At 43.2% G+C, this 27,353-nt stretch overlaps 2 protein-coding genes across 2 annotated transcripts in view; both read right to left on the reverse strand.

Annotated features, from left to right (window-relative positions):
* Positions 1-327: 327 nt before the first annotated feature.
* Positions 328-3,102, reverse strand: LOC137783296 (cytochrome c oxidase subunit 5A, mitochondrial-like). Its single transcript, XM_068573123.1, has 5 exons — positions 2,945-3,102; positions 1,677-1,793; positions 1,263-1,384; positions 626-748; positions 328-461 (listed from the first exon to the last, which is right to left on the reverse strand). The coding sequence occupies exons 1-4, from the start codon at positions 3,015-3,017 to the stop codon at positions 635-637; spliced, it is 426 nt and encodes a 141-aa protein (XP_068429224.1). The 5' UTR covers positions 3,018-3,102; the 3' UTR covers positions 328-461; positions 626-634.
* A 1,862-nt stretch (positions 3,103-4,964) lies between these two features.
* Positions 4,965-27,353, reverse strand: part of LOC137785427 (synaptosomal-associated protein 25-A-like) — a 34,299-nt gene continuing 11,910 nt past the window's right edge. The window contains exons 2-8 of the mRNA XM_068576651.1: positions 25,434-25,540; positions 24,294-24,335; positions 17,830-17,878; positions 12,053-12,170; positions 8,691-8,810; positions 7,737-7,881; positions 4,965-6,409 (exon numbers count right to left, since the gene is read on the reverse strand). Of these exons, the coding sequence (XP_068432752.1) occupies positions 6,341-6,409; positions 7,737-7,881; positions 8,691-8,810; positions 12,053-12,170; positions 17,830-17,878; positions 24,294-24,335; positions 25,434-25,505 (615 nt within the window). The 5' untranslated portion in view covers positions 25,506-25,540 and the 3' untranslated portion in view covers positions 4,965-6,340. The remainder of the gene's footprint in view (positions 6,410-7,736; positions 7,882-8,690; positions 8,811-12,052; positions 12,171-17,829; positions 17,879-24,293; positions 24,336-25,433; positions 25,541-27,353) is intronic.

Consider the following 27,353-nt stretch of genomic DNA (forward strand, 5'->3'; position numbering starts at 1 on the left):
TTTCTTTTCTTTCTTTTTTTTTTATCATTATAGTGCATGCTATTGTTATCCCCCTCATTGTTGTAATTAACAAGCCAGGAGAAAGATTTCCAGCCTCTTGGCGCCAACTAGTGGTTGAGAAAAAACACTGAATAAATCATCATGTAAGGCTAAAAATAAAACGAGCAAATGTTTTATAATAAAATATTTTATGTGGATAATGCTTTATGAAAGCTCTGTCTTCATACAGCTCATGTTGTCACTTCTGCTGTTGGTGTGACTTTACATACATATTTGTATTTATTAAAAGAGGTTACATTGTGAATAATGAGTACAGCCAACACAACATTCTTAAATTATTGGTTTTCTTTATTAGGTCCACCATTTTGTACAGAACAGGACAGCATGGATTTAATCAACAATATAGACATATTTGACAGGAGAGAATCAGGGGAACTCATCTCTTTAAAACATCAAATGACCTGCAGAGAGAGGAACACAAGATAGTCTCAACTGCGGGGAAGTAATAGCAACATAATGCACAATCTGCTGTACATTTATAACGTAGGCCATGAAACTCACACAGGCAGTGTTGGAAAACATCAGTACACATCAACTTCCCAAGCTACATGTAGTGCAGGCTCACCTTGACAGTCTAGAACTTGTCAATGCCCAACTCTTCTGGTGTTGAGATACCCAGTTCTGACAGTGTTGGCTTTAGCTCTTGGATCAGGTATGGATAGATGTCTTTGTGAGGGCCTGCTTTGTCCTGCAAAACGAAAAAAAAAATTAAAAAAAATCAACATGTCGCAAGAAGCAATAATTAGTCTTAAACAATATCATCTGGTGATGAATTTGCTATTGGAAGGGGGGTTGCATTTTACATTATGTTCTTTTTACCGTCGTTAAATATTTTTGCTTAATCAAATAGGAAAATTGTATACTTCTTACCCCCAGTATTTGGGTGAATTTAATATAAATATATATATATATATATATATATATATATATATATATATATATATATATATATATATATATATATATATATATATATATATTTATTTCTGAAGAAACTGTAGGATACTTTTATATTTATATATATATTTATTTATTTCTGAAGAAACTGTAGGATACTTTTATATTTAATTTAAGTGTGACAATGTGAACTCCTAATGTGACATTTCTGATGTGTCTGCGCTACAGTGACTGATTCTGATTCCTGACTTCTGTTGAGGCAATTCACTGGAACTATGTTTAATAAAAAGGTTTGTGTCAGTCACCTTAACAGCCTCAAGGATGCGGATAGCGCTGGCCAGGTCATTCAATCTTCGGCATGCCCTTAGTGCCGAATCCAAGATCTTGGCCTCCGGTACCAAGTCATACCCAACTAGGGTGTTCATGCCTTTTCAATTAATAGAACAAACGCCTCATTACTTTGAAGAATCAGCAATAATACAAACAACAAATGAGAGAAAAAATTTTAAAATCTTATGAACCATTAATTCATCGAACGTTCCCATTTTGCTATAGGTTATTATAGTGGACCCAGTCAAATGTATTAAACACAGCGCTGATATTTGTCTGAATATTTTTCAAATTAACCGATTTACAACCATGACAGTTACCCAACTAGGAACAACAGGCAGAGGACGCATTATCAGAATGTAAATAGCAAAAATTTACAACAAAGTCACCTTTCCTCAGTTCCCAGGCATCGATGTCGGGTTTGCTGAAGTAGGTGACCCAACGGGCATCAAACTCCTCGTCTGACTCCACCTTCCCATGGGAGTAACATCTGGAGGCCAATGGAGCTGGAAAACACGAGGCAGAGTACAGATTGTTTCACGTGTTTTGAAACATAAGTGACAAAACATAAGTTGCAAGAACAAGTACATATTTTTAATACTTGACTGTTTGCACTTTAGTCGGTGGTAATGGCTTATCAAGACTTGTTATCGTGATATGTTATGAGCCTGGCCTTACTTTTCAATATGTACTATGATGAGGTCACTTCAAATTAGAAAGAGTCAAGCTGGCAAAACAGAACACCCTTAAAAGGCTTTTAAGTCATAGAATGTTTATTGTTTTCATATAACTGTCGGTGAGCAGGCATTAAGGCATGGAAGACTTGTTCCAAGAGTAAAATTGTCCCTTCTATAAAACATATAACAACTGTTCCTCACCCTTACAGTACCACAATGACATGCAAGTGCTCACTGCGCAAGTCTAGTAATTCCAACTCCAGTATTTCTGCACAGCACATTCAAGTTAATTTCTATCTCCTTTCCTCAACAGGTCATATTGACACTACAAATCAAACCGAATTTAACAGTTCATTATTTGAATCCTAGTTATACAATCATACATATACATGTCATTTCTTGGAACTAACGAAAGTGGATTCGACCTCGTCAGCTGTAGTTGAATAGACACCCAAAATACTGTAAGCTATACCTCCTTACGGGGGTTTAGTTCAGGACAGGTTCAACACAGGACGGGTCAAATGGGAGCAGCATATTAGCATCAAAACAGGCCACAAACTAAAACGTGCAAGGCGGCTATATCAAGCTTATGTTATTTTAAACAAATAAGAAAACATATTACATCAGTTATACGTTGGACATTGCGACGTGTTGTTAACAGCTGCGCATAACCTGCGGTCACTGACGCTCCTGAACTAAGTGAGGAGGGTCATCGCAAGGTCGTGACTCTTTCGCTAACATTAATTTCGCGGTTCCTTATTTAAAATACGCTAAATGAATGTGGAAGCACAGTAAAATGTCCAGGTCGGGACCACAAGGTTGGCAAACCACAAAAATAATTCAATGTCACCCGAAACGGTGCACTGCACAGAAGCATTTAAGCTAGCTGGGCGGCTAGCCGAGCGCGCTTACTGTAGTCGTTTTTGTGAACAGAGTCTTTTTAATTTCACAGTTAGGTGTCAACGCGGAGACGGTCATACCTGTGTCGGAGGGTCGTGACCGAGCCAGACTCCGGGCTCCTGTGGCTGATAGTCGGAACACCGCTCGAAACATGGTATCGTAGTAGGCGCTAACCGTCCTCTGTGTCAAAGAGGGGAGACTCGGAACGGACAAACACGAGTAGGGCGACGCGGGTCACGTGACTCACGGAGAAAGCCGAACGCTATTAAGTCCACGCCGCTGACGGGTCCGTTTCATAATCACGTGATACTATAGACTCGCTGTGTGTGAGGGACACAGATTGTAGAAAGTGGTTTAGACATAATTGGTTAACTCTGGTCTCCAGTGGATTTATTTGTCCAGCTTTGACATTGCTTCAGGAAGACTTAAAACTTCAGATATAATTATTTATGAGCGCTCAAATGACTTTACATCATATTGCCACAGCTGTCAAGTCATGTTAGAGTAAATGGCATTCACTGTGTGGCAGGGTTAGAGTTGAGTGTGAGTCAAGCCCCCAAAACACACTGGATCCTCCACTTCCCATAATGCAACTTAATAGCATCTTTCATTAGACAACTACAATTCAACACCTTTTAACGTCACTGATAAAGTCAACACATAATACCAGCAGAGGGAGCGCTTGGTCTAAAAATCTCTCTGCAGACCTTAGTGCGCTCAAAGCATGTTGGTTTTATTTATCGGTCCAGCAGCAAATAACTATGTATAATAAGTGCGCGCGAGCAGCTAAAGAACTCCAAAATTCCACAACAAAACATCAAGTTATCATTCAATGGGTAAAGTTATGTTGTATTTAATGAACTACAAATGACCATGTATGTAGAATTCATGTTCACAACATGGATGAAGACATTCATCCATTTTATTTTGTCTTTGTGTGGATGCAAACGCATCCCATGCATGCACAGAGGCCGTGTTGCCCATGTAACCACAGGATAGTGTGTGTGTGTGTGTGTGTGTGTGTGTGTGTGTGTGTGTGTGTGTGTGTGTGTGTGTGTGTGTGTGTGTGTGTGTGTGTGTGTGTGTGTGTGTGTGTGTGTGTGTGTGCTTAGTGACGTGGTAAACTCTAATCCGCCTTAAGCCCAGGGCACCACACTGGATGTCCATTAGTGTAATGTGCTGCTGCACATCTTCCCTTCTCTATCTCTTCTTGTCTCTTTCTTTCTTTCTCTCTCTCTCTCTCTCTCTCCCTTCAGTGTCATTTTTTGTTGTTGTTCTTCCATGCCAGACCACAGTGCTTTAGATACCTGCGTTGACGTTGCATATTTTAGCCATTTAGCTCCAGATTTAGAGCAATTTACAACCAGTTAAGATAAGCTTGTTGACCTCTCACCGCCCATTGGACGGGGCTCAAATTAGAGCATTTCTTGATGTGATGAGCATAATATAATGTTACACTGTTGTTACACTGTGGGCTGTAAAACAAATATGACATGGCAATAGTACTAATAAAGAAGTCTTCATAGGGTGAGTAAATCTACTGTTTTCTTCCTTATATAAAGCTGGGTCATGTGACATGTGCGGAGGCTCAAGATTGAAGTCCCTTCACAACTATCGCCCCTCGGCGTCAATGGAGGAAATGACTGTTGACACCACGGAGAACTCAATCTCCCTAAAATGAGAAAATTCAACATCACATGATACGAGAGGAAAGGGGGTGATATTTGAGAGCATATAGGATTGTTTCCACTGTAAAAAACCTTTTTTATATTCATTATTTATTTACATAATTAATAAAATGCACATGTGTCACGTTCCAAGTGAATCTTTTATCTTCTTTTTCGCCCCGGCTAGAACCAAAAAACTCCCATTTTGATCACTATAGGTTTTTATTTGTATTTCTTGTCTCACATCCGACACTGTGTTTCAAGAGTAGTTTTTACATCACACAGTCCCGGTACTCTTGCATTCACACGTTGTCGCTTTTGTCTTTTTGAGGGGTTTGAAGCTACATCTGTCATACAAAAACTGTCACAAACGTGTCAAACCTCAGGCCGTTTACTTGGAGCTCGAACACATACAAATAGAAAGGAAGCTCAGTTTGGTTCTACAGTAATGATGGTTTTATTGGCATTTTCCAAGGTATTATTTTACAATGATGGTCACAGTCCATAAAGGTTAAAGAGACATGAAAAGAAAAGAGTGACACTACTGCAGATAAATATTGGCCTCTCTTCCATGTGGCCTACATATGTAGCATGCGGTTGCCCTGTCAGGATATTTCTGTCTGAAATAAATGAATAATTCAGTGTCTTCTAGCAGCGGTCGGACATGCATAACACACTTAATGCACTGCTTGATACTGCTGGGGTTGAGACATGGGTAAAGCAGTCTGGCCTGGCATGTGGAGAGGCTGTGACCTCCCCTGTAAACTTTGCCCAACAGTTGAATTGCTTGTTGTTGAACTCGTGACCTTTAGCAGAGGCTCCACCTGCTTTTATCATCCATCACAATGTTACCTGTTATGGTTAATGCCCAAATATTTTTCTGACGCCGTAAAACACGAGTCCCATCGACGATGCTGTTCAGACCACAGCCGCTTATGCACTGGGGCCTTTATGACAGAGATTTTTATGGATTACAACAAATCAATTCAAGATTCAAACCTCGCTTTTGACTGGTCAGATTTAGCTCCCTGAGGAAAAGGTTTAATACTCCACAATTAATGGCATCGAATTGCCTTTAATACTGCTCCATCTAAAAAGTCACGTCTTCCTCCGAATGGCTCCACGTCAACATTAAATGACTCGGGTGTTATTCAAAACGATGGCCTTGGCTACAAGCTGTGAGGGCTGCATGTTCACTATATTCACTGTGGCCTTTATCATGTAGCATCACAACATCCTAACTGATGAACACGTGACGACGCCTTACACGGACAACGCCAGGACACTGACATGACGGGGGCTGGGGGGGGCAGTCATGTTAAAACGAAGTGTACATACAGTTTATATTACACACAGACTTAAAAAATAAGAAAAAAAAGAGCGATAAAGAAAACGGGAAGCGAGTGATCTAAGTCGACGAAGCCATTTAAGAAGCGCTATGTACAGCGTGGAGACACTTTGAGTGGATGATGTGTAGCCGAACTATATATTTGTTAACAACATTTCAAAAGAGCGACGACACAGAACAACAGACAACGAGGGGAGGGAAGTGAACGGCATAATCGAGAGGTGTGGGAGAGAGGGGAATGTATGATATGTGCATGTGTGCAAACCTCTATCACAATATAAGCATGGTTTTGCAGCGGCTGCTGTTGAGCATAGGAAGTGGCTGTTGGCGGGGGTGAGAGTGAAGGGTGGGGTGGGGAGGCGGGGGGCGGAGGGCTTGGTTTAGTTGGTGGTGTGTTTTCTTTAGGGTGATTGGGGTTAAACGGGGATGAAAGCACTTCTTTTTTTCCTTCTCGCTGCAGTTTAGCCACTGCCCAACATCTTTGTAGCCCGCTGGTTGGCCTCGTCAATCCTGGTCTTGTTAGAATCGGCCTGAAAGACACACACACACACACACACACAGTTCAGCCAGTGGTCCGCATAATGTGTTGGAGGAGTTACTTTAAAATGGAGAATGCAGGTTTAATCAGAACTGTGTGGGTGACTTCATGGGTCATCCTGACTTTGCGCTCACCATCTCCGTTGTAGAGCTTTGAGGAAATGAGGGGTCCTACGCTGGAGCCCCTTTCAGCTCGCCTAATATCACAATGTTTGCATGAATCGGCTGTTATGGCTAACTGCATAGGGATCTATGTCCTGCCATTTATCGGCTGACCGAACCCCCCTGCATGTTGATATTTCTGTGAAATGCGCTTGAAATAAACCACAGCTGTCCTTTTAATGTAGATAATCATACTGATTTTTTTATGTAGATAATCGTACTGATTTAATTGACAAAGCGGACAATATGGATGCGTAGCACTTACATTTACACCCAGATTGTGTCCATTTGCATGTAAATCAGATTTTGTGCAGCACGGCAGCATCCGCTGTTACATAGCCTCGTACTGCTGAGCGTGTAATCCATGCTAAACATCAGATAAATACTGCATAGATTAGCTCGCGTTTGCTCTAGATTTGCTGCCTTTCATTTATTTACTTAACCCACAGTTCTGCGATTTCATTGATAAAGACAAATACATTTGTTTTTCATATTTTACACTTCATATACACTAAACATACCTTGCATTATGCACACTATTTAAACTTAATGTCCTGAAATACACACTGCACAGTTATTCATATTCTAATGTGTATACATATTTTGCACATTTAGCACACTCTGTTAACATTTAATTTCCTTAATACACACTGCACAGTTATTTGTATTCTAGTGTGTGTGTGTGTGTGTGTGTGTGTGTGTATATGTATATATATGTATATGTGTATATATATATATATATATATATATATATATATATATATATATATATATATATATATATATATATATATATATATATATATATATATATAAAAATTTGTATATATCTGTCACCCCTGTTCCATTTTATTTTGTGTATTTAGTTCATTTAGTCAAATCCATTTGGTATCTATCCATCTATCTATGACAAAACTCCTTCTTGATCCTCACACTGTGGACCATATTACCAAAACGTTACCGCATCACACCCATAAATGAAACTCTTTTGGCGCTACAGTTGTCCACCTCTGATGGAACGTTTACTCTGCCCCACCAACTAGGACATGTCGCTGCAGAGTAACTCAACTCTGACTTGTTTCCCATAATCTGTATGAGTTTAGACCGGCGAAGAGGCACCATTCCCCACCAACTGAAATCCATCTCATTGAGCTGTACCTTCTCCATGATCCTGTCGACCTGGCGGTTCTGGGTGTCGATTTCCTGGCCCATGTCCAGGGCCATGTGACGCAGATTGCCAATGATCCCGCCCACCTGCTCCAGGTTCTCATCCATCTCGTTCTCCCGGGCGTCGTCTGTTACCCTGCAGCACACAGGAGGGAGGGAAGCGGGGCCAAAGATCACGTTGGGATCCGTCACATTGTGCCGGAGAGCACCGACCTCACTAAAAAGGTAGTTCAGTGTACATGGTAGACGCCGTGTGTCTATAAAGTGAATAAATAAGTCAGTAAATAATGAATCACAATGTTCTTGGAATGCAAATGTGGTATATGACCACACGGCACGCTTTACATCACACACTTTATGAGCCGTTTGGAGAGTCAGCACGTCGCTCTGTGAGAGTCCGATGTTTCAAGGAATTGGAGAAAAATAAACTCGGCTAGTGGAAGAAACCCTGATAACTCTCCAGGATCCACAAGGTTGAGATCGTATGTCATAGGAGTACTCAGTGATTCGCAGTCAGAGGGTCGGGACCCCTTCAACAAGTCACAATTAAAACACAGCTCTGCGACACAAATTTAAATTCATTGCTTTTTTTGTGGATAGTTTTACCTGCTCAAGTTTTGACAAAGTTTTAGATTTCTGACACTAGTGATGGGGGAGGAGGGTCAAAAGTAGACATATTATTTATAAGTGGTCACAAGCAAAATAGGCTGGAAACTAGCGGAACAACACACATCCATCCATCAGGTGCAATTTTTAATTTTTTTTACTTTTCTGTATTGAACCCTTATTGCTGCAGAACGCGTCCGGGTTTAAAAAAAAAAAATCCAATCAGTCTCGTGGGAAATAGGATGAAAACTCAGGTGAGCGACTGAAATGCGAAATGGCAAGCTTGCCAGCTACACATACAAAGGGACACACACACACACACACACACGCTCTACTTACCTGCGGATGAAGCCCCCGCTGATGGCCATCTGTTCACGTTCGTCCATCACTCGAGCCCCCGGCTGGCTGTTCACCACTCCATCCTGGTTGGCTCCCCAGGCCTGGCCCCCGCCCTTAATCCTACCACACACACATTTCAGTCAGGGCCAGTTTAACCGCTGCGTTGTGTGCTTGTGTATCGATGCTTGTGTATATACTGTGTGTGTGTTTTCACTTGTTTGTGAACATTACCAAGACTAGTTGTGCTGCGGGCGTGCATGTGAGGTTGTGCATATGCATTTTTCATGTGAGTGCTTGTTTTCTAGCAACTTAAAATATTCCAAACTCACACAATGTGTGTTTTTGGAATGCGTCGCATAATTGTGGCGTCAATTAGCTAGAAGCGGCCTGCCGGCCACGTGCAGTAGACCTACATACGAGCGTTTGCAATCTGTGAATAATTGATCGGACATGCAGATCAATTGAATACGAGCACAAGAAGCCGTGTTCGAAAGGTAAAACCATCTCCCACCACGAGCACACACAGAAGAGCACAAACACAGAACACATAATGACCAAACTCCGGCCGGAGGGAGACACCAAAACACACGTGCAAAGTCGAGAGGACGTGCGAGGCGGAAGACATTGTACACAACGTTTAACACGGGGGAGGGAGGGGGAAACACGCAAAGAAAGAGCAGGATCAGACACACACTGTAATTATTGAAAGAAAGCCGAGCAGTTAGATCCCTTATGTAAAACCATATCCAAAAATAAATTAAAAAAACAGTGAGTGAATGGTGATCATTTTGCATGCAAGACTATACAATACAGTCGTAGTGATGAGCCCTTCATTTCATCTGGATGTAGGATGATATGCACTGTATACAGTCAAATAGGCAAATGTAATTCTTAGCATTTGTTTTGCTTCGCTCGGAGCATCTGATGAGCGGAAGACAACCCAATGAACACAAAATTTGAAATTGAAAAATCTGTATTTTGGTCAGTTTTTATTGAAAGACGAGCGCTATGCAAACCACGCCCATCAGATGCTCCATCTTATAACAACAAGCAAGAATTATTGTTCACATGCTATTTGACACTGGCATGTAAAGACGTGTATATGAGATAAAACACATGACCACAGGATCACATCACAAGCGGTTTGTGAGTGGGAGGACCAGAGAGCTATAGAATAGACAAGATCTGAACCCAAAAACAATCATGTATGGAAGCAGGACCAAAAAAAAAAAAGGACCGGGTGGAGGCAGCAAACTGCTAATATACCTTCATCACAGGAGGCAAAAAAAATTAAAAAAATTCAAGCCAAAATCAGGTGGTGACAATTAAACAAACACCAACTGCTACAAAATGACGGCTGTGATGCAAATGAAGCAGATTAGTTAGCGTGTGCTAGAGTCAAGAATCCTGCTCAGCCCTGTTTTGGAGAAAGAAATCGTCTGTTAAAAGGCCTACTCAATCTCCAGAGTGGATGTAAAAATAATAATAATAAACAATGAAAACATAGAAAAAGAGTTACTAAAATGTGTCATTCTCGGTCGGATCTAACACGGAGGATTGTGTTATTCCTCAAGAAGACCAAAAAACTGCACCTTCTACACTAATACAATATTATATTATAAGGCATCGCGAAACATCCTGCTGCAAACCCACCAAAAATGAACCTACATATAGCCATTTAGTTCTTGGTTTATCCCTTGTGTTTTCTATAGCTCTGAGAGAGACAACTGTATACAGTACGTGTATTGGTCAGAGTGTGACATGACTCGGTGAGACCAGATCACACAGGAGTTTGGCAAAAGGGGGCACTGGGGAACCCACCTTCCTGTCGAAGCTTTCTCACTACAAATGCATAAAGTTTAAGAGCTTTAATATCAAAACGGATCAAGTTTGACCTCGCTCTTGTATGAGAGTCCTGAGGGAAGACGGGCAGGGGCCGACTGAGGCATCCTATGGTTCACAGCTCGTAATCTTTGGGTTATTTGTCAAAGTTGGTGTGTGAAAGCTTACGTTATACCTTTTTTTTTTTTATAGATTTTGTTTTACCATCTGTGTTTCATTATAAAGTTACTGGACTGGTGATGGCTGGCTTACAAAGTAACCGGCTCATGTGCTGGTGGCCTCCAGTCTGAACAATGTAGACGATATAACATACAAGAATAAATGAATAAATCACCACATCGAAGAACTGTGACTTCAAAGATGCTAAACGCTGAAATAATTTTAAATATTCACGTTCGTTTTCCTGCTGAGCGTGAGATGAAGAACTATGAGGCTACCACCAGCAAACTGCTAGCTTAGCTTAGCACAACATCTGGAAACCGGTGGAAACAGCTCGCCTGGCTCTTCTCAAAAGAAAAACGATCTGCCCATTAGTATTTTTAAAGCTCACTTAATTGACAGGTCATATCTTGTTTGTTTAATTAATAAAAAGATGTAAATGTTCGCCAATGGAATAGTTATTCTGGTTTATCTACTGTAAAAACTGCAACAACAAGTTTACACTTTTGTTCTCTGTCCATATTTAACAAACAAGATGCAACGTGTTAATTGATGACATTAGTGGTGCTGCTAGATTGTGTTAGCTTGGAACACGCATGGCTAGCTACTTCCTCCTGTTTCCAGTCTTTGTGCTAAGCTAAGCTACATATGTATAGAACAGACTGGAGAGCAGTAGCAATCTTCTTATCTCACTCTCGGCAAGAAGCATAATTAATTTCTACACTGCAAGAGCCCCAGATGATCGATGAACTAATATAAAAACATGTAAGACACCAACATTGTTTTCTTTCTACAAATGGCAACAAAACGGATAAATGAGTAATTTAGTGGAGAAGGCAACTAGTTGATTTATTCTTTGGTTGGACTTTGTGCACAGCATGACTGCATCATGCTGCTGGGCTTGGGTGGGGTTCAGAGGGGGGTGGTGGTGGTGGTGGGTGGGTGGGTGGGTGCCGGGGCCCTGCAGATCCCTGATGATGCTGCTACCTGCTGGAAGAGAATCTCTAATCCAATGTGGAATGAAGGGCTTTTTTGGTTGATGACAAACGGCAACAAAAAAAACAATAAAAAAACACCGAAGCCTGTCGTGCAGATGTTGCGTCGTTCATGCATGCACACACACTCTCTCACTTGACACTCTCTCAACACACACACACACACATGCATGCAGCACTGGTGCCTGTTCCGGGAGCGTGTTGCCGCTGTTGCTGCTGCCGGTGTTGCCGCTGTCGTGGCCATGGGCCCGACCGCTCACCCCACAGGTCACCATGCTCTTACACACCAGAAGCAGGCGGGCGGATAGAGAGGCAGGAAGGCAGGCACTGAAACACATGCAGTCAGGCGACACAGGCAGCACCTACTTGTTACAGGGACATGAACATAGACCACAGAACTGTCCTAGATTGTTCAAATTCTTTTCTGCATCCTTCATGTCCTTATTGATTTGGTCCATCCCCTCCTCGATGCGCTCCAGTTGTTCTGATTACCAACACATTGTCATTTTTTTTTTTGTTTTCCCAGCAAAAGAACGAAAGCACGTGAGAAGAGAAGAGAGGTGGAAGAAGTTGCGGGTGGGGAGGGAGGGGAGTAGAGAGGGTGAACAGAGGAGAAGAGACAAAAAAAGACATTGACTGTGACAAGAGAGACATCAGACATCACCACCACCACCACCACCACCAGCACTGGACAGGCAGAAGCTCGGGGCTCCTGGCCGGTACCTACTTTTTAATACATGGGCATATCAGACCACAGCATTGTCCTATATCTTTTAAATCTCTCTCGGCCTCCTTCAGGTCTGCGTTCACCTTGTTCATGCCCTCTTCCATGCGATCAAGTTGCTCTGGTGAGGATAAAAGGCATGAGAGCAGTGAAATAAATTTGACTGGTTGTTTTTTTTGTACCAGGGTTGGCGCGCTACGCTACAGTGCAAGAGAGGCAAAAAAAAAAAGTGGTTTTGGCTTTGGACGCAGAAGGCAAAGCGGGCTATGGATGAATTTATTTCCTTGGAAATCTACGCGGGGGTTTTCCCGACAGCTTTTGTCTCCTAACTCCATCCAAAGTGACGCCAAGTATTTTATCTGAGCGGCTGCCTCGGCAGACCTGCACGCCTCATACGGTGCTGGATGTAGTACTCGTGCACGCCACTAGGAGGCCGTGAGAGGCTGAGCGCGTAAAAAAGCAATTGCATAAATGAGCGGCAAAATCGATGTAATCATGAGAAGAGTGTTACGAAAAGCAACATTCAGTCACCGATGCTTCTTCACTCAGATGGTCGGAGGAGCACAGAGCTATAAAAAGCTCTGATTCAAGGTTGGATCCTCTCTCTCTCTCTCTGGCTCGTTATTGGTTGGAGGACAGGATACCAGTAATCTCCTTCAGTGGAAAGGGGCACTTTGTCTTCCAGGGGAAGAAACTCCTAAGGTTTGATTAGTCAGATTGCAGCGCAAGAGGATGCAGATGGTCATAAAACACCGGCTGTTTAAGATCTATTGGAACGAGTGCTGCTGATCCTGCGTGTGAGTGTGTGTGTGTGTGTGTGTGTGTGTGTGCGCGTGTGTGTGTGACGGTCGACGATCACATCACGGCCTCCGCGTGTGATCGTAAACGACGACCTTGCTCGGACCTCTGGCGCCGGCTGTGCAGATCTCTGCTATCAGGGTCAATTTCATAATCGTGAAAGCTGTAACCGCCACAGGCGGGATGGCAAAGAACACAAGATGGCAACACTCGACCTGGGGAAGGTTTTTTTTTTATCTCACTCTCTCTCTCCAAAAGCCAGCGCTGTTTACTCGGAGCGCTAAATAAATGGGGCGAAATCTTAGACGAGATCCTAAAAGCTGAGGCGAGAGGATTAGGAGGAGAGATTAAGATGATTTCTTGCTAACTGGACAGTACGAGTGGACCGTGCAGTGAGTGGACGACAACTAAATGGCCTCCAGCGGTAATCCCATGGCAGTGTGAGTGGGGGATTGAGGAGAGAAGGAACGTGAGAGAGAGAGAGAGTCATTGTTTATCTCCTTAGCTTTGCACAGCCGGGCCAACCTGCCTCCTCTCAAGCCGTCTGAGGATTATCGTGTGAGAGCCTCCACCCCCCCCCTCCCCTCCTCTTCCCATAGTCAGTAGGTTTAACCAATGAGGGAGCACCACTCATTGCCTCAAAGGCCCCGAGCGTCAGGTTAGTTTCCATCTTACTTTTACTCCCTCAAAGAACACAATCAATGGGGAAAAAGAAGTTTTTGATGCGTATATATTTCTTATTTTAAGAATTGTATATTTTATAGCTTTTTTGTCAATTGTTTTGGGGCGGGGACGGCAGGAGGGGAGAAGAAATGTAGCCGTCGTACGCTGGGACTCCTACCCAGCAGCATGTCAAATCAGTGTTACATTTCCAGTGCCATATTATTATTCATACGTCCATGAATTGAATGATGTGGCCAGGCTTTTAATCGTGGGAGAAAAGCTGATGATGACAGTGGTGAGAAAACTGAAAGGGAAAAAAACAAACCCTGCAGCTGAAATCTGTTTAAAATTCTTGTTTTTTTTTCTCAACTGCACCGACAAAACATTTGAATTTGTTAGCGCTTTCGTTCGCGCCTCTGACTGGTTTCTTCTCCATGGCAACGGCGGCCGAACATCACCGTCGTTGTTTTGAGCCGAGATGACGGACACGCCACGACTTCACAGAAACAAAGTTGAAATCATTTTAACTGGTGGCCGTGATGCGAAACCTACAAGATGGTTTCTATTGCTTGTGTCCATCCGGGGAGAGGGATCCTCCTCTGTTCTCTCCTGGAGGGTTCTTCCTCTTTTCCCTGTTAAAGGGTTTTATTATCTTTATTTGGGGAGTTTTTCCTGATCCCATGTGAGGTCCTGGGTCGGGGATGTCATGTGTACAGATTGTAAAGTCCTCAGAGGCAAAAGTATTTGTGATTTTGGGCTAAACAAAATAAACTGAATTGAAATCTTTACATTCTATGTCAAGTCAAATTGAGGATAGTGATTAAAAATAAAAACTTGAAACACTGCAAAATATTGTCCTTTTTTTTTTTTCTCGGAACGATTAAAAAATAAAAGTTTGGTTTAGGCAACAAAACCACTTCCTACTAAGTGTTTTTAATGTAGTACATAACCTGTACAGGTTATGTTAGGCCTTAAAATAACTAGGTTATTAAGGTTCCACTGTTACGGACAGTAGGTTTACGCAACAAAACCACAACAGCACTTTGTCGAACACCGGTTGTGGTTGACATTCCTGTGTTAATTGGACCCGATCCGCCTCGTCCCCCGCCCTCCAGAAATGCTCTTTCTCGATATTTAATACTACGTCACTAGCTCTGTTGCATAGTCACATGGATGCGTTTGATTTGTGAGTACTTTTACGACCTGCAGGAGCTATAACCCGACCGACGGTTAGCGCTCCGAAGCCGCAATCCATCAGCCGTGCGGCACAGGTCAACATGCGTGTAACAGCCGAGCGTGGGGGGGGGGGGGGGGCTCATTAGCTGCAGTGAGACCTCCACCACGGGTAATGCATCACTCCCAAGAAATGAAACATCTCCAAAGTATGACCTGCGTGCGTAAAGGGCAGAGGGATTAGTTACACGTCGGCGTACGGCTCAACGAGACGTATTGATGGCCACACGCATGGCAGGCGATTACTTATGAGCCTTCTTTTTTACTCTAATGGCGATATTAGAGGGAATTCTTGATGTAAATAACCCAGCAAATGTGTCCAGAAATTGTAGAGGCTTGTGTAGTTCAGCAGCCATTGTAAACGAGAAGGATGGTCTGGGAGGGGGGAAGGGAGGAAGAAAGAGACGAAACGAAAGAAGACAAGAAAAGAGCTTCATCATTACTGTAACCAAAGTGATCTCCAGGCAAAAGAGCCGGAGAGGAAAGAACGTGCAGAGGTCAGGAGAGTAAAGCGAAAGGGAAGGAGAGCAGGGGCTAGTGGGAAAGAGGAGAGGGAACGTGGGAAAGAGAAGAAGAGGAAGAAGAGGAAGACGGGAAACAGAGAGAGAGTGTGAGAAAGAGACAGATGGGAGATCGGGTTAACAGGACATTTGCCGAGAGGCAGAGGTAATTTAAATCTGTGAATTGATTGCTGTCCGACGCAGCCGTGACTCTGGAGGGAAGAAGACAGGAGGGAAGGAAGGAGGGAAGGAAGGAAGGAAGGAGGGAGGGAGGGAGGGAAGGGAACCAGGCTATCTGTTCCTTTGACAGGCCAATTAGGCTGCTCGTTCACGCATGCAGCGAAGCACAAGCCTATAGTGGGACTTTTAGGACCGAGGATTGTACCCAAATTTCCTATTATATTTTTTTTTTACCAGGAATTTTATCTTGCTAATAATGATAATATCATGTGATATGTATCTGGTGCTCCCTGAGGGGCCTCTGACCTTGCGTTTGCTTCGCTGTTTTTCGAGGACCTGGTTGTCTTTTATGTATTTAAAAGAGATGTTATAATTAATTTAGTTTGACAGAAATGAGTCGGTTATATAAGCCGTAGAATGCATTTTGAATTAGCGCCGGGTGGCAGTGTTTCTCAGTTGGTTCCTCTGTGACTGAAGGACTAAAACAGAAGACGTTATGTTGTTTTTGTTGCGTCACAAAGCTGGATAAGATGCTGTTTTTTTTTCTTCGCTTTACACAGTAACGGTGTATATTGATGAACACACGCCTGCGGCTTGCATTCCCGTTGCTGCCGGAGCCATTACGGTGTGGACCGTTGTCGCGCTTTGGCCTCTGGTTTCTCGGTGGTCGACCGGCGGTGAAGGCCAGTGACACCGAGCCGAGGGTGCTGATCCCGACGCGGGTGTTTTTATGAGCGACTCTGTTCTTCATCAGCTGCCGCAGCAGCAGCAGCAGTGATGACAGAGCTCATCCCCGATATCTGGAGAGACTCCGGACAGGAGGAACAGACTGATGGTCCTTATCATACAACGTTATACTAATATGATATGAGAAAAATATCCTTGACTCCCTGTGCACCATATATGTATATATATTCACACACAAGTTCCAATGTATATAAGTTGTATGCATACAAGTTACTATAAGAAAATGTTAGAATATATATATTATCTTATTCCCAACAGTTTTTGTAGGTAAATTATGGTTATGTTATGAGTTCAAACTTTTATACTGTGCGCAATATTAGTATTTTATTACTCTGTGACTGGAGAGGAGGGCCCACAAACTAAATTTAGCATTGCACTCTCAAAAACCAAACACCGGATCCTGCATTTCCTCATCATGCAACTCGATAGCGTCGTTTGTTCGACTGCACCATCACTTCTAAAAGTTCCTCCAGAGCAACAACGAACTTCATGCAAGCGGCTGAGTTCCCGTTCCTTTAATTCTTAAAGCTGCAGCGTGTAGGATTCAGCAGCAGCGAGCAGTGAAGCGTGTAGCCAAGCGTGCAGAGCCACGGTTCGGTTTGTCCATTTTGGGCTACCGTAGAAACACAGCAGACTCCGTGAAGAAGACCAGCTCTTAAGTAGATAAAACATCTCATTCTAAGCTAATGAAAACACACCCATTCTTATGTTCAGGTGATTATACACACAAGAAAACATACTTATTAATATTGTATTAAATACTTGTAAATAATTGAATGGAATACGAGAAAGATAGTTTGACATTACAGATAGTTGTTTCCCCTCAGAGAACAGAGTAAAGCTGAAGTTTCTCTGCGTTCTAATGCTTAAAAAGCACTTGTATAATAAAGCTAAAATAAAATCAGTAAGATGAACTCAGTATATATGCATTTGTGTGACAAATGCAGGAAGAAGGAAAGCGCAGCGCTGTAATAGGGAGGCGAAGCAGACGGCTGGCTCAACAGTCTCATCCAGTATAATCATTTCAGCCACATTAGCTCAGACTGCAGCGGAGGTTACTTTTAAAGACTTGGCTGAAGCTCACAGAGAAATAAACTGCCCTTCTAGTTTAGTAATTATAGAACCATAAAGGTCATCCGCATCTGTGCCGTATATTTGACAGGGACCATTACTGCGTTTATACTGGACGTACTGGTGATGGCGACTCGCCCCATCATACAGCATGGAGAGAATCGGCAGTGGAGCAGACGAGATGTTAGAGAGACGGTGTTAGGTGATCTCTCTCTCCACCAACTTACCTCCCTGCTCGTCCAACATGACCAGAGTCCTGATGCCGGCATCTTTACTCTGACAGACAGACAGACAGACAGGAAGGGAGATGGAGGAGAGGGGAAAAAAAGAGAGAAAGAAGAAAAGTTGGGAAACGAGGAATAAAATGTGACAGACAAGTAGAGGTCAACAGAGCAGAGCCATCAGGACAGCAGAGGTGTCGAATTGCAGTCGGAAATCACTTTTTTTGGAGCGTGGCTGCTCATCTTGTCTGGAGACAGCGTGATTTTTTGTTTTGCACCGATAGGTGCATTTTTGGGGGGAAAATGCACCTATCGGCTTTCTTTGCCAAAAGTCACACAATGTCCTCAGAAAATACAAATATTTTCCAGAATCTCAAACTATTCCTTTTTAAATTAAAACAGCCACCAGTAAAAAAAAAAAAAAGAAAATCATTACATTTGACTCAAGATGGAAGCAAAATCATGGGAATAAATCACTCCACAGGAAATGAACACGGCTCATCATTAGAATCATATTTTTAGCTGGAGAATAGAAACATGAGGTACAGAATTATCCTTTTCGCGCCCTAAAGTAACCCACATTACTGCTGTGTACATGTGCGTGTAAAGCAGGTAGTGCCCGGAGACCCTTTGGGACTTCCTGTCAACTTAATGTGCAATGATCAGGGACAGACTCACCGGCACAAAAGAAAGTGCCGAACCAAGAAGATTTACACAGACTTAGAGAAGATAACAAAAGCCTCCAAAAAAGCCACGATTATATATATATTCATGTGTGAATCCTTGCACAGCCCCTCCCCCTCCCTGTCATAAACTCGTCCACCAAATGGCGCGTGCTATATTTGTCATGTTCATTTGGGCCGGTACCAGAGATTTGTTGACAGAGCTCCAGTAATGGAACATTCTGATTTGGCTCTCAAAGCGGGCGCCCGCTCAAAACACACGCGCAAAACATGCACGCGACGTCGCAAGACCCGCTCAGTTGTTCCTCCGCGTGCCCGGGCGTCGTCTCCGTCGCATAATGTCACCCTTCAGTGAGCGCACAAACAAACCGCATTAACCGCCGCGCGTCCGACAAAACAACAGCTTTGTGCTCCCCGTGAGCCCGAGGCGTCCTCTGGCAGATATTTAAAAAAAACAAAAAAACAAACCTAAAGGCCGCTCGGTTCACGCATCAGCTCTTTTGGATCAAAGTGCGCTCTGACCTTCTTGGGGGGCAGTGATAGATGGAGAGCGGCGCCGCCGGAGGCCAGTCAGACCTGCCACTGATACTAGCACCGACCGGACCCACTGCGGCAGACGTACGCCAGCCGCCGCGGATCTGGGTCCGTTTACATGAGCTCTGTGGACTAATAAATGATCAAACCCTCAGAAATGTTTGCAGTGACACGTGACTAAACCCCGTTGGAAGAACTGTTTGTTTACCCCCCCACGCCAGGAATCATGGGAAACCACAAGACATGCGAGGTCGCAGCCGCGGCTCCTGAACTGCAGGACAGGATGTCAGAACGCGCCAACTGGCGTAGTCTGACGAGATGACATCACATATTTCTGCATGGCTGAGAGAGAGAGAGAGAGAGAGAGAGAGAGAGAGAGAGAGAGAGAGAGAGAGAGAGAGAGAGAGAGAGAGAGAGAGAGAGAGAGAGAGAGAGAGAGAGAGAGAGAGAGAGAGAGAGAGAGAGAGAGACTGATGATTTTTCTTCTTGTGCAGTTTTTCCCAAAATAGTTTCCTGCCCGGAAAATGAACCTGGCAGGTGTTTTCAAGAGATTAATAGAGATGAATATTTTAAAGCCCTTTCTCTTTCTTTGTTCCGCCCCTCGGTCTATGTTCTCTTGACGGTGACGTGATTTAAAGGCTTTAAGGTGGTGTTCGTATCGGTTACAATCCTTAAAGTAAACAGAATTAGTGTCACTTTTCTCTGCATTAAAAGATATATATATATATATATATATATATATATATATATATATATATATATATATATATATATATATATATATAATTGAGAGAAAGACGTAGAACAAAGAGCATTGTAGAGAAAGAGGGCAGGTTGACATTAAGAGCGAGTCCTGGTATTGATTCTTTCATTGAAATGTCTCCTTACTGTCTCCTGAAATCTATTCTAACTCAGTCACTGTGGAGACGACCGCCGCCGCCCTGCTACTGGTCAGACAACCACCTGAGGCGATATCTGATGAACACAACTCGACTGAAGCTTCACATGACGGAAATAAATGAATCATTCGGCTCGATTGATTCAGCAGTTTTGCTTTTCTTTTTTTTTTAATTAGAATGAATAACAGCCTCGGTGGACATACTTTGAAACAGAGGCAAACTTTCATGTAGATCACACCTTTTAGATTAATTTGCATTTTAACATGACGGTAAATTGGTTATGATGTGAAGATCAAAATAAAAATACATTTTGATAGATGAAAATGTTCTTTCTTTCCTAAAAGCACCAAGAAAGTGCATCTATTGACACATTTGTTTGACCTCTTAACCTCTCTGACTTGGCTCTGCTTCACTTTCTCAAAGTTGACCTTTGCAGAGAGAAAGTCCACATGTTGTGTTATAATCTGGGTTAAAGTTGGACCTTACAGCTGCATCATTGTAAAGAAATAATCAAGAAATAAAGTGTTTTTTTTATAGGCGGTCCTGAAACCTTTTCTTTTTTTTCTGTCATCTTCATTTACTCTTAAGCAGCAACACATAGACCGATATGTACACATCTATACAAAATCTCACATGTGTACTTTTTTATTTTAACACCTAAATTATTCAAACAGCCCTAGTGGTTGCAGAGATGCACCCTTTTTAGTTTGGATATGCAATTTTCGAGGAAAGGGCCTAAAAATAGGTGTTTTCTATCCATTTCTATCCCATTTCTGGTCTTTACGCTATGCTAAGCTAAGCTAACCAGCTGCTGCCGTATATTTACTGCACCGACATAAAAGCGGTATGGATCTTCTCATCTAATTCTCAGCAAGCAAATGTAATAAAACAATAATAAAAATGTAAAAAATATTGCTTTGCGCCTCGAGCGATTCCCCCCAGGTTCAAACCATTTTAGTCACAACATTTCACGCACAAAAAAAGATGAAAAACACGGCAGGTGGGATTCCATTCTGAATAAAAACCCACAATCCTAAATTATACTTTTTTCTAGGTGGAAAAACAAGATTTGTAGGTCTCAAAAGGTGAATAAAATGCCTTTTTTTGATTTTCTTTCTGATCGAGGCGACAGCGTAGTGATATTACAGCCTGCATGAATGTAATATCATATCCAGCTTGTGTAATGCGTTCTCTGTCTTCGGGCCTGACGCTGCACGTCAAATCAGATCTCTCGTTTCTCTGCTCCGCAGAGGCGTCGCATTTGGACTCAAAAGGCCTTCGCAGGCTCCTCTCTCTAACGCTCTGTTTATCTTTCTCATCACTCTCCTCATCTCATTCCTCGTCCCTCCGTCTCATCTTCTCTTTTTCATTTCCATCTCGCCTCGGCCGCTCGCTCCAGACCAAGACGAGTAGATTCTCGTTTCTGTCCCTCGGGGAAGATAACCGTTTCTATAACAACTTCAATACCTCTGGATCTTTCTTGATAAAGAAAACGTGTTGCACCACCAAGTTCATTCATCAGACCACATTTTGCGTGACACATTTAAAATACTGTACATTTGATTTATGATGCTACTCCGTAGATTTTGCATCCACAACAGAATTGTGTCGCTGTCTTCAATATTAATAGTTAATCTGTAACATTTCAGTGAAAATGGTGGGTTATTATGCAAGATATGTCGTTCCTGATATATATTAAAAAAAAAGATAATTGGGAAACTGACAGTCTGGCTCTGTCCAAAGGTAACACAATCTAGCTCCTAGCAGCACCTCTACAAGTTCTCATCAGATTAAACAAGGTGTAACAATTTAATTAGCAAACGTTGGAGCTGCTGGTAGGTGGCTTGCTGGACGGAGGCCAGCTGCACCCCCCGTTTCCAGTCTTTTGGGCTAAGCTAAGCTAGCTATCTGCTGGCTCCAGCTGCAAAATAAAGGTCACGTGCGTGTTGGCATGGTCGTGAGAATGAATTACAGGTCACATTTGTACGAGACAAGGACACATGACATCACTCACTGTGAGCGGTTCTACGGTCTGACCTCTAACTGACATTTGTATACCTTTTATGTTTGTGGAAATACGGTTACAAGTGGGATTTAAATTGTCATGATTTGGTGTTTTGTGTACCTGTTTTATGTTGAAAGTCTTTCCCTCTTGCGTCCTCTGTCCCCTGCACTTCCTGTCCATGTGCCCATTGTTTCCTGTTCATCTCGTCCCCAGTGTGGGATCGTACTGTGTCCTATGTGTGAGTAGACCGTGTTTATGCTGTCGTGTTCCTCGGTTTTGTGATTCTCCTTCCTGTCCATTCTTTTGTGATTCCTGTTTTCATGCATCTCCTTTTTTTCCCTCGGCCCTTGGAGGCTTGTCATTGTTAGTTTTTGAAATAAACATATATTTCTTTACACTGTTGCTTTGGCTTCTGGGTCGTCCTGAACTACCTCGTAACATGAATAAAATCCTTTGCATTTGCTTTGACCCCCAAAAACCTGTATCATATGTTGTATTAGAGCGACTATCACCGCTCTCGACCTCAACCTAAAACAAATGTACTATTTATGACGCCATGGTTGTTTATTTGCATTCCATACAAACTGGTTTCACCAGGTTTCTCTCTACTGTAGGTCATGGATTTCAAATGAGAACCCATTACGATTCAGGTTCTGCATAGATTTTACAATTACATTTCAGGTATTAGGCCGATGAGCTCAACCGGAGCGTCTTACCGAGTACAACAGTAGAATGAGCTTGAGTCTCTGGATCATGGAGATTATAAGAAACAAAAAGTAAAGAGAGGGAGAGTCAGAGCTGCAGTGCAGGAGAGTTTAGGTGTGATCCTGTGAGGAGGATCATGAGAGAGAAAAGTTGAAGAGGAAAGAAGCCTGAAAGAAGGGCGGGTTGGATTTATTCTACAAAATCAGTTCACCCATATTTTACTTTCTCTTTGTTGGGTTTTTGTTGGACTTAAACATAATTATTTTTAGGAATGAATGTCGAAATGATCCTGTTGTATATTTAAAAAGCCCAGATGCAGTTTTATAACATCAGTATTGTATAAAGAGGCATGTTCAGCCTCATCCATAATCCATGCTGCCTTATTGCCACATTGCAGTCTATATTGAGCCTCGTCTCTCTGGGGGGATGCTAAGCGAGAGAGGGATAAAGAGCATGCTGTCAGCGAGAAGCCAAAACATGACACAGTCGCTGTTTGTCTCCGCTCCTTCTCCACTAACAAACCGCCGCACATCTTCAGAACGGAGTCCAACGGTCGAAAACGAAACAAATGGCATTCCCTTGGCATTATCGTCTGAAAAGGGCAAATGATTCAGCTACCGCCGTTTGGGTTCGGCCCCGGGGTCTCCCTCTGTCCCTCGCGGCTTTTGTCTCGTTAGGACACGGTGGCTGGTCCTGGGGTCCGAGCATGGGCGTGTCCCTGAAGCCAGCAGCAGGAAGTAGAGGCCCCGCACAAGCTCATGCCGGTAGAAAACAGATAAATATGCATCTCAAATATGAATGCAAACTGGTAGCCTATAGGAGAGCATCACATGCAGTGAGGTCCTCCTTAGTGAAACGGAGCGAATGAACTTGTCTAAAGTGGCTATTTCCTCCCATATAAACCCAGTTCAGACACCTGGCTGTTCACCATTAAAGGGATAGTTTGGGTGTTTTGAAGTGGAGTTGTTTGAGGTCCTTATCCACTGTCAGTCCTTTAGCGACAGTTGATGGCGCTCGGCACGCTCCAAGTTTTAGAAAAACGGCACTTCTCTCGTTCAATAGATGAAATTAATAGTAATATCATCTGGGATTTGGTCTCTTTTATATCAATCTTAAATATTGACTTGTCCAGGTCTAGATGGCTGGGTTACAGGACAATGATTATTTAAGTGCTGGTTAAAAAAAAGAAGAAATGTGCCCATTAAATTCATAATGGAAGGTTTTCTAAAGCTCCAACAGTGCTGCCTTCATTATATCAATATATATCAATGTATAAGTACAGTATTTGTTTTAATATATCAGAATCTGTCAAGAGGTTTGTCAGCAGCACCAATTCCATATAAATAGTTTATATTTATGTCATGGTTTCCCCTGCTGAGTCAAGTTTGAATGTAACCTTTCAAATCAATAGTGTTAAGGATGAAGCTGCAGACTCATTTACCGATCCGATAGCTGACTCACCTCGTGGATCCCTGGTTCCTTATTGACTTTCCCTACAACCTATCTCTAGCATAAAGACCTGAGTAAAGCTGAGGGGCAAAGTTGTAACCTCTGCAGCTCCATCAGTGTGAACTAGCAGGGGGCTGATGCGCAAGACACCGAGATAAATCGTTGTTTGTGCAGTCACACAAGTGGCCAACTCACCTCCTCAACCAGAGACAGCATACGCCGAGTGCTCTCCAGAGACTGTAGAGAGAGAGAGAAAGAGAGAGAGAAAGAGAGAGAGAGCAAATGATTAGCTGAGAGTCCCCAAGAGAGCGAATACAGGACATATAGCACGTCATGACATGAATTGGAAACGACGACTCAAGGAATATTTAAAGGTGTAAAACACGCATGCGAGAGGTGAGAAAAGAAAAGACAGAGTATTGGTAAGTGTCGACAGACGAATGACTGCTCCTCAGTCACATAATCAGGCGTGGTTATTCCTCTCCCCTTCTCTCGTCTTATCATAGGATAAATTATCTGATTTGTTTGCCAACTTCCAGCCCTCTGCAGGACCCTCTTTCGAGTCTCATCCGTTTCTTGAACCCAAACACCATTTTAATTTCATTCCTAATCCTCATTTGGCTCCTTCCCCTGCGTTATCTCCATCCATCCTAACCATCCCCGGCTTCCTCTTTTCTCCCTTCCCCTCCCCGTCACATCCACGGAGCCTCTTGGCCTTGCATTATCTCCTCATGAATGTTTAATAAGGCCATTGGAGCTGCTCCATTATTTCGCGGCACAGAATTATCTGCTCTTCCCGAGCTCCTCTCGACTCATTAAAAAGGGCAAAGTTCTTCCGTTCTTAAAATCTTTTTTTTTTTTTAAAAATGCATTGTCTTGATGAAAGAAACTTTTGAGAACAAATTGCTAAAACAAGGGAGGGTCAAATTACAGTAGCTGTGTCCATCAGTCTGCAGACTTTAGAGAGAACAGTTTGAATGTATGCATTTTGTCGCGCAAAGTTATCACACAAAGTAACTGCATGTTGACTGAAGACTGCAAAAAGAGTTGGAAAAAAATGAAAACACAGATGACAATGTGTCACATATGATGAGAAGTGCAACACAGATTCATAATAACATCATGAGGCAATTTAAAGAGTGCAAACGCCGATCAATATCTGAGGAAGTTCGACCTGAAACTGGCAACCACTTTAGCAGATAACACAGGAACACATGCCAGATGAAATGTGATGTATTATCTTTGTTGTCAACATCAGAGCAGATGTCTGTGTGTCACGCAGAAGTACACGAGTGAGTGTGTGTGTGTGTGTGTGTTGTGTGTGTTCCACTTTACCTCATCGGCTATCTGGTCCGCGCGTGTCTGCAGATCCGCCAGCTCATTGCGCATGTCTGATTCGTCGGCCATGATGACTGTTGAACTTTGACCTCAAACAAGAACGACTGCAAGGGAGAAAGAGAGGGCGGCGGTTAGTACAAATGAAGTAAAAAAAATGAAACAGTACGATGTGAAGCGTCGCCCCGGGCTTGTGACAAAGATTAGCCGCAGGGCGTTCGGCCCTGCCGTGAAACAATGCTGTGCCGGTGGGCGTTTGTTGCCTCTGGGGAGCGGTGGGACATGAAACACAATCCATGGAGTCCAGCTTGAGCAGCAAATCTGTGAATTTCGAGGAGGCTGAGCTCTGATCCTTCATTATATTCGATCTCCCCGTGATGAGCCGCGAGACGACGGAACTGCTGAGTTCGAGACGAGTTCAGATTTCAAACAAAAAAGAACGAAAGCTCCTAATTATCTTGTCAGTCCTCATCTGTTCGCCGGATCGAAGGTCGGACGGGCTGTTCCATAACGGCAAGGTCGAAGGTTCAAATCGCTTCATTTAGCGGCTATGGACAAAGTGTCCTTCAGCAGAACTGCGAGGAGCTTTTTCACACCAGACCTGAACTCTGTTAACGCTCGACAAAAGCGCCGCTTCGCACCGCAGCTACTTTGTGGGAGTACAACTCCACTCCGGTACCGTTCTCTGTGTTCCTGGACAAAGTCCGAGCTGACCAAAACCATCAACGGCACATGAACACAATCACACATCAACGCAGGAAACAAAGCAATGCTTTTTAGATAACAAAAAGGGCACAAGGTGTTGCTGACTCAGCCGAAGCCAAAGCAAAGGGGTGCAATTCTTACCCCGTAAGCACAGGTGATGCATAATTCACTGGTTAAAACACTGCGGGTGAATAGGCTCTGCTTTTGTGTACAGCCGGCAGTCACGCAAACAACCACCCAAAAACACACACACGCCGTCCTTCTGAGGAATCCCTGAGTTCAACTGGCCACCTCGCTGACCCACAGTTTCCTCCTCGGGGACCGTCGGTGATGGGAGAAGAACGAGGGACGAGCTCCATCGCTGTTGAGGGACAAAGTGTCAGGACAGAGTCTATTTTTGTTCCTCCGACGCACTGCCAGACAGTATTTCATGTAGCTGCACGCAGCAGAGCTGGAGGAATGGTCCATGAAAAATGGATGCCGCTGTAGCTCTGCAGGCTGACGGAGCGACATGCTGCTGCTGGTCAGGACCGAGGAGACGGAGGGAACTCTATGTTCCCTTCACTCCTTCTCTCACTCACTCCGTCGCAGCTTCTCTGATCAATTAAGCCCTTAATGGGGCTAATAATCCGATCCAATCACCTCATTTGTGCATCTAATGTGTAATTTCTTCCATCGCACAAATCATAATTGCAGAAATTTGAGGTCTAATGTGGCTTGATATGAAATTAACCACCCGCCGGCTTTTTAGCTCGGGGATCATTAAAGCTGAATGTAATCTAATCTACTGAGATGCACAGTGCAGCAACGGGTGAGTTTCTGACTCAAACAGGTGATTTATCCTCAGGCCAAATAACATTTCTAAATCCGGGTTTTCGTGGAGAAAAAGATGTGCTTCAAAAACAAATTCCCTTCAAGTTGTTACGGTATTGCTCTGGTATAGTTTGATCTTGTTTTACCTTCCTATGAATCTTACTGGAAAAATAGCAACAACAAAAAAACAGCGAGGGTTTCTGTGGATATATTAGCTTAGAAGTTAGCCTTCTGCTGGAGCCCCGGAGGCCTCGTCAATCAGTCGCTGACACGAGGTCTCGGAGGTGAATAGACACAAGGTCAGTCAGAGCCACAGCTGGATGCTTGATGAAAGTATAAAGTGTAAGTCCTTGTTCTGCCGCGCCTTCTCTCTCTCTGTCTGTCTGTCTGTCTGAAACTCTC

This window comes from Clinocottus analis, unplaced genomic scaffold (genome assembly GCF_023055335.1).
Source record: "Clinocottus analis isolate CAN_PGR_092001 unplaced genomic scaffold, fCliAna1.0.p SCAF_1, whole genome shotgun sequence".
Classification (NCBI taxonomy): Eukaryota; Metazoa; Chordata; class Actinopteri; order Perciformes; family Cottidae; genus Clinocottus; species Clinocottus analis.